Here is a 10,915-nt window from a genome sequence, read left to right on the forward strand (position 1 = left end):
GAAACAACATTCTTGCAGGAAGGGGCACATCACCCCTCAGGAGTGTGCTGAGGCTCTGCTGCTCCTCCAGACCTTGCCGGAGCTGTGCCTGCCCAGCCCTGGTCCCACAGTGCTCCCCCCTTCCAGCCCTGCCGTGCAGACACCGCCCACGAGGGATGGCCTGATGTCACCTGGTGGCAGGGTATATCTGGAGGACAAGGGACACCTCGAGACTCTTCCTGCCCAGGCTGGAGGACGGGAGTTGAATGATTTGCAAGAGGAGCCCTTGGCACTGTGAGTGTTCCCTGGGAGCTCAAGGCAATAGCAAGGGGGGCAGTGGGATGGAAAAGGAACTGGCTGAAAAACCCAGGGGAGAGAAAAGTCCAGATAAAACTCCATGGGGGAAAAAATTTGGATGTTGGTGCTTGGAGGGTGTGAACAGATCGAGTAGCTGGGAGAGGGAGATGTGATTCTTGCGTGGTTGCTTTGTTTCCTCTATCATTAGGGCAGGTGCTGCTGCAGGGGTTTGTCTCAAACCTGGCTGTACAAGCAGGGGCTGCTCAGTTCCTCTTGCTGAGGAACCCCTGGGCTGGGGCTCCCTGGAACCCCCCTGGTTTGTGTCCTCAGCTGGCTGAGCCTGCTGAGAGCAGCACTGGGGGGCTGCCAGGGAGCAGCTGGGAGAGGCAGCTGGTGTTCCCTGCCCCAGTGCCCAGCCACACCTGCAGGGCACTGCAATGAGGAGGTCATAACATGGTGCTGTACCTCTGCTGTCACTGAATCTCTTCTCTCAACTGGGATAGTCTTTCCAGTGATCCCCACTTGGGAATATAGTTCTACTGGAAATGAGTTTCTGTCTCTTAGAGTGCATCCTCTTTCACGTGTTCTTGGTCTTTAAACTGATGCCAGAATAAAAGATTTGAAATCCTGTGTAAGACACAGGAGCAGAAAAGGATGAACCTGCATGGACTTCTTCCCATCACTATGATCAGCCACCTCAAGCAATTGAGGCTGGAGCTGTGAGACTCCTCAAAGGCCCTGGATTTGATACTCCCTGACAAAAGCCTGAAAGGATGGTGCAGGTGGCTCTCCTGAGGCCAAGATCTGAGCATGCAAGAAACCCATAAAGAGAATGTGAGCACAAGGATGTTTCCCCCTGGTTCCTCTCTACTCACAGAAGAGTGTCTGCATGGAGGGCCATGGCTCATGGAGGTTCTGTGTCTGACACCCTGAGGCAGTGTAAGACAAGTGCACACGGAGGAACCTGTATTTTTGAAAGCTTTGGACAGGGGAAGATAAGTTCCTACACCAGAACCAGAACGGTCTGAAAAGAGAAAAGAAGATCAAGTGATGCATCTACATTATCTGCCAGAGACATTTTCCACAGGGAGTCAGAGATTAAGGATGGAGCAGATTAAAGAGTCAGCATTCGTCAGTAGTATTCAAGCCCCTTTGAATTTAAATAAAACTAAAAGAAGGATGATTAACCTGGCCAACAACCCCGAGGTGGGATTTCTGACGCAACTGAGATAAGCCCATTAATGTGTATTAGGTATAATTAGCATTCAGATGCCAGCAAAGCTCTTACCTAGAGGATTAAGCCCTCGACTGAGCAGAAATGCTGTCAGGGGCAATTAGGTAACACCTCGTCAGAGGAGGGAGCAGAGGAAGTGCATGGCAGAGGATTTTATGCCTCAACAGTCTTTGCACCCACAGCCATCAGCTCTTGCCCAGGAGCTGTGTGCTGCTGCTGGCAGGAGCAAAGGAGCTCTGGCAGACCAGGAAACACTGGGAGAAGGCAGCAGAGCACTTGCAGAGATCTAGAGGAGACTCAGAACCTTTGTCAAGCCACCTGTTTGATCTAGTACCAAGGACTATCCCAAGCAACCAGGTATGGTAAGACAAAAGGCTGTGAAATTCCCATGGGAAGAAGCTGCCATTGGCATTTCTATCATGTCTGTGATCCTGGGGTGCTTGTCTGGCTGTGTGTGGGGGCAGTTTGTTCCCAAGGTGTGGGAACTGGGGCAGTTTCCATGCTCTGGGACAGGGCCCACTCCAGCATGAATGGAAAATTCTTTGACTCTAATGGTGGCAAGCAAGTCCCGCCAGCTCCATGGTGGGAAGGCAGCTTGATTTCAGTGGTAAGAGGAAAGATGTTGTGTGGCATTAAGGTTGCTTTCCATCCTCTGTCATTTTGTAGTGATGCATGGAGAGAATTAGAAGTAGAGGGAGATTAGAAGGGAAGAAGTTAGAATTGTCCCTAATGTTAGAAATGTCCCTAGCTAAAAGTTTCATTGAGTGCTCTTTATTGAATTCATGCAGGTGAGAGTAGATGAAGTGTGATTTGGGCAGATCCTTTTTCCTACCAAATCCTGGGTTATTGAATATCTGGTAAATGGATACAACTACTTCAGACTGGGGCAAAAAGAAACTTCAAGGGCTGAATCTCCCCATTAGCTATTTCTCTACTGAGTGAAGTTGGAGACAAAATGTGGACTCGAGGACTCAAGAGGTTTTGACTCTCAAAGACATATTTGTTGTTAAGGTAACATGCCAGTGCACAGCAGAGGTTATTGAAGCAGGGCAGGAATTCAGCAGGAGATGGAGCACAAATACATCTTTCAAGTTTTGGATGTCATTCCTACGTGATGGAAATCTGTAGCTGGTTTGTTTTTTCTGTTGTACTTTTGGGAGTAGCCCTTGATAAGGGTGCCAAGTAACATGGTGCTTAAAAGTGGATGCATGTCCCTCTTAGTTCAGGAGTGGGGTCTAGCACTTAGACAGACAAACCTACTGGTAAGAATTGCATCTGAGAAAGAGACATAGTAATAGACTTTGGCACATTAGCAGACATACTATGGAGCAGCTTTCTGATGCAAAGCATTTTGTTGTAGGGCAGTATCATCTGAATTCCTCGCATACTGAGTAACAGAAAGGGACAAAATTCTGTCTTTGTTTTGGAGGCAAAATGCCTTTATCTCTCAGTTTGGCCCTAAAAATCTGTGAGTCAAAAGATTTCATCTCTCCTGCCAGCAGTGCAGTCCAGGTCATACCTATCACTGCACTTCCATTCTCATTCTGTTAAAGAAGAAGGTGACAGTGTTTGCCTGTCCTCCACCATGCTGTGAGGAAAAAAGAAAAAGCTGTAAATACTGGGCAACTGTTCAGGCACTGCAGAGAAGGCAGCCAAATAAGTAACTTCCAGGGTTTGAGCTGGTCCTTGTGTTTGTGGGCACAGTGTGCTTAGGAAGCGTTGTGTTACACGCGGGGGAATAGCATCTGTGCATTCTGCAGCTTCAGACACAACCATCTGCTGCTCCATTTGGGGCTGCTGGAACCTGTCCAGTCTCCTGCTTGGGATATTACAGCTGAGACAGAAGCCTGACCACACGCGACAGAAGAACTAGCCTGCCTCTAGGTGCCATCATTTGGAACCATCCTACTGCCACCACAGATGGAAAGATGCTCTGGATGAAGTATTTCCAGACTGCCACACATACAGAAATATGGCTCTTCACCTTACATGGATGTGGAAGTGACACAGGAGGATTGCTCAGATGATCTTTCTCCTTGTATATAAGGATTTGCTTTCCAATGCTCTGGCTATTTCAGGATAAAGGAATGAACTCTCTTTAGAATAAGGAAAGAAATCTTTGATGACATTTATAGTGCTGAGATTGAAGTCCAGAGTGTCACGGCAGGTGATGTTGGGGATTAAGCCAGAGTACTATGGTGACCTAATGAGATTAGTCTTCAGAACCAAATCCTGAAGTTAATTCCATCAGCGATTACATCACCTGGAGATAGGAGATATATAACAGTCATGGGGAAAACGTGACTTCAAGGAAGAAAGAAAGAAGTTACATTTATTTTTATCCATAATTGCACTTGTTCAGACCATTATATTACTAATGGCATACTAATTAGCACAAAATTTGATGAAGGGCTGGTTTCTTCCCTTTGGGCACTGGGGAGAGTTATAGCTGTCCTCTCTGGGAAGGAAGCAAAAGGCTCAGAGTGCAGCAGTTTTGCTGTCTAAAACAGGAGACATGTCTCCTAAACAGAAATTGCTCCTTGATAACTATTTATCCCCTGTGGAGTTTGGGTCATGTACAGTGTAGTGAAGTGGGGTCACCACATGTAATATAATGCTCAAAAATACCAAAGTGGGCATATCCTGGGCAAAGTTACAGGCTTTATTCCTCTAAATCCTGAGAAATTTGTGAAATAAACTTCTGCCTAAAAGGTAGTCTCCAGTGTGATGCCTTAGCCTTCTGCATAATCTTGCAACAATCTTGTGCTATTTCCCATGAGTTTGGTATTGACAAATGTTGGTCCCTAATTGCAGCTCCACACAGACAAAGGACCCTTCCAGCCCAGTGTCCCACATCCATCAGTGTTCCAAAGGTAATGCTTAGGCACAAGTATGAGAACAGGTGAAGTATATCATGGTGATTCCCAAGGACAGAATATTTCTCTAAGCCATACCTGTGTCTTCATGGCTCCTGTAGTAGTCAGGTCCTGAAGCAGTAAGCAAAAACCTCAGCAATGCTATTCCAAAGCTAGCTATTAAAAAACTCCATCATTGGCACTAAACTTCCAATTTTACCTAAATTATGGGGCAAACTTCTGCAGCAACCTGTCTCCAAGACTGCAACTGTGTTTGAGGCAAGAGGAGGTGTTAGTCTCCATGGCTCTGCAAGACATTGCACCATGGGGTAAATGTCTTTTTGGCCTTAGCTCAAGTGCTCTTTGTTTGGCATCTTAATTCCAGCATGCCAGATGAAAGGCAGCACTACCCTGCCTAATTTGTACCCATTACAATCTTTCTTTATCTATAATACCATTATCTTTAATCCTGTCACAATTGTATTTTCCATACTTCTGTCATCTGACTACTGATGCCTAGAAGAGATAAGCAGAGCGTTGTGCCAGCCCTTGCTGTTATCTTGCAGACAGAGGGATCTGAGAGAGGCCCGTGCCTGCTGCCCACAGCCCAGCGATGAGCGAGACCCCGGCCGCCAACCTCAGCACGGGCGATGCTCCCACTGGCCCCACCACACCGCGCAAGGGGCCCCCCAAGTTCAAGCAGAGGCAGACAAGGCAGTTCAAGAGCAAGCCCCCCAAAAAAGGAGTAAGAGGGTAAGGGAATTGTGGAGAGAAAAGAAACCATGCTAGTTGAATCGCTCCCCGCTGCTACATTGTGCTTCTGTGCATCGTCCCTTGGGCAAGGAGATGGCTTCCCTCTGCCCCCTCGGCTCTCCAGCCTGGAGCTGCTTCTCTTCTGCTCCTCTTCTGCTCCCTACCCACAATTCTTATTCCTTGGTTGGGGGCTTGGGGCATCTCCCCTTTCCTTGCTGCTGCCCCAAACTCACTCCTTACCTGCTCTTTTCTCTCCTAGGTTTGGAGATGACATCCCAGGCATGGAGGGGCTGGGCACAGGTAAGCTCTGCAGGATGTTGTCGTGCCCTGCTTTAGCACTAGTGTAGACTAACTTGATCATGGGAGAGGATTCTGGGGTGGCCTCTGTTCCCCTGACCTGTCTGCAGCTCTCAAGGTCACCACTGAAGACTAGTTCTGCCTGCCCAAGCTGCCACATTCATGCTTATACACTATGTGAAGAAAAGACTATTTGTGTATGTTTCAGCTTCAGACTACCTACACTGGGCTGCAGAAGTGCTTGTTTGTTTTCTGCTAATACTCTGGCTAAGAATTTCAGCAGCATGAGATTCTCAAATAAATGCTAAATGCTAAGCTATTAATACCAAAAAATCACAGAAACTAAATCCCAGATGGTCAAGTGTTTGTGTTGTCATCAGAATCCTAATTTTAAGAATTTTATGTACCCATCTGGGATTGAGAAGAATGCATTGGATGAACTGTAGCCATTCAGAACTTTGAAGTTTTGATGAAGAGAGAGTTACAGATCCTGAATATTGTAGGCCAAATTATTCAGCATCTGATCTAAAACTGCACATGTCTTCAAGGAGATCACAGTTTGGCTACAGGTAATTTATAAGAACAGGAGAATCCACATAACTGGAATTAACTTCTACACCAGTTTACCTAGTCACTGAAGAGACTAGGAACTGCTGGCTTGCTTTTGCTCACAGAGAGAAAGTACACTGATTTGGTTTGGTCTGACAGGTAGTACCAGATTGGAAATGCTCATCTGCCCATTTAACCTTCAAACGGAATCTCATTTTTGTTAATGTTTCCTGAGTAAATCAGCCTTTCCATTAATAAAAAATAAATCCAAGGAGTGCATTGGGCTACGAGAACACATTTGTCATTTTCTCTCTTTTGCAGATATCACCGTGATTTGCCCATGGGAAGCTTTCAGCCATCTGGAACTGCACGAGCTGGCCCAGTTCGGGATCATCTAAGGTGTCAGCATCTCTGCTGGTGTCACCTGGTGACTCCACAGATCCCAGCATGGTCTTTACCACCTTTGACACTTACTTTTGGCCCTTGCATCCGCTTGCTTATGGGCAAGGTGGTTTTGTAAGAGCTAGTTATGAGAAACTTAACTTTGCAGGTTAATTTGGCAAAGAAGTTATTTGGGACCCTGAGCAGACCTCATGTTCCATGTGATGAAACCACTGAAAAATGTCTTAATGTCTCCCTGCACCATATTCTTTCTTCTCTCACTGTCATAGGTCTTCAATGTTTATGGCGATACGGGGAGGCTGTATCTGAACTTTTTCCCTGATTAGCTGAGATATTGTGTGCATGTATGTCCAGACAGAATTAAATCAGCCTGTTCTGTTTTCTTCCTTCCCTCCCTTTCTTCAGCTTTCTATATAGAATTTCCATGGGTAGATCCCCGTGTTATTTGGGCCACCAATTATTTGCTCAGAGTACATCTGTAGAGAGCAGCATTAGAGTCACACGAGTCCAGACATTAGGCTGTTTTCCATAGGAGATCCTTCCCCAGCAGCTTCCATAAGGAACGTGCTGCTAAGATTTACCTCATCAGCAAATGGGGAAAAGGGCTTGCAAATGCTGTCTCTGCTGTGCTGCCCACAGGCTATGAACCATGAGGTTCTGGCTGTTCTCATAATGTTAAATGAAAATGTGTGCATCTGAGATCAATAGCTAAGTGAATTAATCCTATTATTCATTCCTTTGTGGTTGCAGTTCCAAAGAAGCAGCCCTCCAAATGATGCTGTATTTCCTCTCCTTTGATGGGAAGCCCTGTGTGACACCTGCCCCCATGCCAATACATATTTACATGAGACATTTGCTCCCCAGGACATGCTTGCTGCTTATTAAGACAGAGAATTCTTATGATCTGTCACCAGGCTGTGCCAGCAATCCTGCCACATGCAGCAGAAAATGATATTGCAGTAATTGCTCTCTCTTCCCTGTATTTAGCGTAGGACAAGTCTCCCTTCACCCTCTCCCTCGTAAGTAGGAAGGCTTTTCTCTCTTCACTCCCTGGCAATTTCAGGCTCTGGAGCTTGTTTGGACAAGCAGGCAAACGGTGTCCCCAGAGAGAAGTAAGAGCAGAGCAGGCGGGGAGGCAGGGGAAGGGCGGGATGTGTACATGCAGACAAGCACAGAGAAATCCACTTAACCCCATCGATCTGTGTCTGCTGCTCTCTGGCAGTGAGTGCTGCCCAGTGGTGAGGCACCCACAGCCACTCAAACGTTCAGGGAAGGCACCGAGATCCCCTGGCATTAGGGAAGGGCTTTTGGCTTGTTTGCAGGAAAGGAGCAAGTTTGTTGTAGCTACATAGTATTCATAAGAGGAGGTGGAATTTTTAGTCATTGCTTTTAGCTTAAGAAGCCTCATTGCATAAGAACTGCCTTCCCCTATCTTATCTTTCCTAGGCTGAACATGTTCATGGGAGCAAGGAGTGATTGTGGAGAGGAGAGCAAATCCCGTCTAAACAATTGATCCCCACGCAAAAAGCATTGCTATAAATCCATGGTGGTGCCGTAGTTATCTGCTACTGTTATTCCAGAAATAAAAGCTCGCAGTTTTCAGTTAAAATATAGCTGGGGCACCAAAGCTAAAGGGAATGAATTCCTGTTGGCAGTCCAGAGTACAGCCTTTATTATCCAGCCCTGGTGCCGTTAGACGCAGCAGTGAGCGTGGAGTGTTCAGAGCCGCAGCACCACCGCAGCGCAGAGCCCTGTACCACTTAGCTAATTGCAACCCACAGCTATTTCCTTGGCCAGAGGCACTCTGTCCTTTCCACCTGCTTCCAGCTTCTCCTGCCTTTGTCACCTTCTAATGCTTTTCTTCTTTCCCTAAATGTTCTTTATATAAATGACCTTTTATTTAGCTTTTACTATAGGGAACTGATTTCTTTTTTTTTTCAAGCTCCTGTACTAGCCCTCTCCTTCTGCATTTAAATGTGAATGCTTGTATGGCAATACTCTCATGCTCTCCCTCCCGTTATGCCATCCTGTTACATATGATCCTTTTTCCACCTTCTCAGTCTGTCCTCTTCTCTCTGGGAACAGACCCATTAGATCCAGTTTTAAATCTTTCAAGCTGGCTGCCTCTATTTTAGTTGAGTTTTCCCTTTTTTAAACTCAACAAAAACAAGAGAAGGAAATTCTAATTCATCATTTTGCTCCCTTTTCATCCCAGACCTTGGGAAAACAGTCCACAGACAGTGAGATACCTTGTCAGAAAAAACTGAGGTAAAAGCAAAATTCTCCTTAGTCCAGGGATTGAGGTTTTAGCAAATCAGGTCCTGGTGTAGTTCCCCACCTGATTGCCACAGCCCCAGTTCCCTTCAGAGAACTTCCCCATTCTCCTTCCTAGAGGAGTCCAGCAGGAATGCACACACAACCCAGTTCTCATACCTAGCTGATGAGCTGTATCAGAAGACGGGTGTTTTGAGCCAACACAGTTTGTTAGTTATTTTAAAAATCATTTCTATTCATTAATAGGAATCACATTCATTCCTTTACTTGTAAGGAATTTTGAGGCTTAGAAGAAGAGTCTTAAAACACACTCATGGTTGCTTTTTCTGAGGTTCTGAGTTTTTTCTAATGAGCCATAGTTCCTGAAACTTCCATTTTTCAGTGAGAGATGGCTATGGTGCAAGAAAGCAAATGTGTTAAAGCAGCTTGTTGAAGGACTTCACTCTATATGCATTGTAATACATTATTCTCTGTTATTTTACTATAAAAACATGTCAAAAGGAATAAAAATTAATAAAAAATGTTTTAAAAATCTTAAGAACGTAGTCTGACTTGCTTACAAAATATAGCCAGGGAAAGGCAGATGACTTAGCTTTTCTTTCTGAAATCCTTTCCTTTCCTGGGGAAAGCCCTGAAAGTCACTTACCATGTCTCATTAGAGAAAAACAGCTATTTATCTCCAAACAATAGGCAATAAAGACTGACTGTGATATCATCTGAGAAGCAGTTTTTTCCTGAGTGATGACTGGTATATTCTCCCAAAAGTGTTGCACATGGTTTCCTTCAGGCTGAAATCTTTTGGCCAGCTACATCTTCTAGGACTCAGTGCCAATGAATGTCAGCATGTTTTCTACCCTATAGCAAAGAATTGCTGAGATGTGAATGCCACTTAGTTCCTTCTCAGTGCCATGGCTGCCAGACAGAGCTGCAAACACTCATCCCCTCTTGCTTCTTTCTGTTGCTGAACTTTCTAGGTGTCCATAGGGGTTTCAAGTTGGTCAAGTGCATTTGCCTTCTCGTGTTATGCTGTCAAATCTCAGCCTTGGAAGTGTTTTCTTTCATGCCATCTTTGGAGTTTTTTCCTTGCAACTCGTTACTGGGTGTCCAATTGAAGGTCTTTTGTCTTTTGAATGTTCTCTATCCTGTGAGATACAAATATGAGTTGTCCAGGACTCCCTTTGTGAGAGCTTTTTACACAACCTTTCCCAACCACATTTTGAAAGCCAGAAAAACATCTTCTCATGTATTTATGTCTACTTAATGCCGTAACCAAATTTTGAGTCCCATCCTCACTGATCCCAGTTTCTGACTAGTGAAAAAGTTAATTAAACCCAAATCTCTGCAAGAAAAGAAGAATGAACCGTAGGAAAAGTGAGAAGCACTTGACTTGCTTCCTTCTCCCCCCCTTCACCACTTCCCCATCTAAATTGCCTCAAGAGTCTCAGTTAAAAATAAATAAACATAAAATTTAAAAACCTTTTTAAAAACCCCAAAGTTGGATTCTTCAGGAGACCTGAAGAGCACTAGTGCAAAATTACCATCCTCCAACAGTTTTCAAATCAGCATCTCACTCAGTATCAAGCCACTCTCACATTTTCCTATGGTATTGATCAATAAGGTGTAGGCTAAAAAATGTACCCTGGCAATATCACTCTGTGTTTTGTGGGGCACTTTTCTATTTTATAAATGGGATTTTGAGAGTTAGGCAAATTGAGACTACCCACCACCTTTAGGTCTTTAATACTTGATTTTCCAGAGTACTTAACGTTTTATCTTGAAGTTTAAAATGCAGCTGTCATTAGTTGTGGTTGCAGCTGTAAGTACTCATTAGTGAGTCTTATTTTCTCTGAGTCAGATCTCACTCAGACAGTAAGATCCAGAGCCTCAGCTTGGAGATCTGAGGAACAAGAAGTCTATTTTTGAGAGCATTTATGTAATGCTCCATAGGGTGGGCAGGTTATTCCAGCCAGCAGTCTGTTTCAGCATCACCACACCACTGTGATGCAAATCTAGACAGATTTGAAAAAAAAAAAAAAAAAAAAAAAAGACAGAACATAAGATTATGCAATTAAAATAAAAGATCATATCACATGCTTATAAATGTGCTCAGCTCTGGAATTTCCTCATACCAGACTGCTTAACTTTGAAGCCTTATTCCCAGTCCCCTTAGGCACCTGCACCTCCAAAGTTTGTCCTGACAGCCCAAGGCAGGGAGCATTTATGGCTCTGAGCCTTTTCCACACCAGCTGTGATCCACCTGGAGGTAGTGGGGTGG

The 10,915-nt window shown here is 44.9% G+C and overlaps 1 protein-coding gene across 1 annotated transcript; it reads left to right on the forward strand.

Moving 5' to 3' along the window:
• The first annotated feature begins 235 nt into the window (after positions 1-235).
• PDE6H (phosphodiesterase 6H) lies at positions 236-7,370 on the forward strand. The gene is made up of 4 exons (XM_058805098.1): positions 236-273; positions 4,932-5,118; positions 5,378-5,418; positions 6,286-7,370. Exons 2-4 carry the CDS (start codon positions 4,979-4,981, stop codon positions 6,360-6,362), a joined length of 258 nt encoding a protein of 85 aa, XP_058661081.1. The 5' UTR covers positions 236-273; positions 4,932-4,978; the 3' UTR covers positions 6,363-7,370.
• Positions 7,371-10,915: the final 3,545 nt, after the last annotated feature.

Source organism: Ammospiza caudacuta, chromosome 5, assembly GCF_027887145.1.
Source record: "Ammospiza caudacuta isolate bAmmCau1 chromosome 5, bAmmCau1.pri, whole genome shotgun sequence".
In the NCBI taxonomy this organism is placed as follows: Eukaryota; Metazoa; Chordata; class Aves; order Passeriformes; family Passerellidae; genus Ammospiza; species Ammospiza caudacuta.

Coding starts and splice junctions, on each gene's coding strand:
- PDE6H (XM_058805098.1), top strand. CDS start 4,979: ATGAGCGAGACCCCGGCCGCCAACCTCAGCACGGGCGATGCTCCCACT. Junction 5,119..5,377: donor CCCAAAAAAGGAGTAAGAGG/GTAAGGGAATTG, acceptor TTTCTCTCCTAG/GTTTGGAGATGACATCCCAG. Junction 5,419..6,285: donor CATGGAGGGGCTGGGCACAG/GTAAGCTCTGCA, acceptor TCTCTTTTGCAG/ATATCACCGTGATTTGCCCA.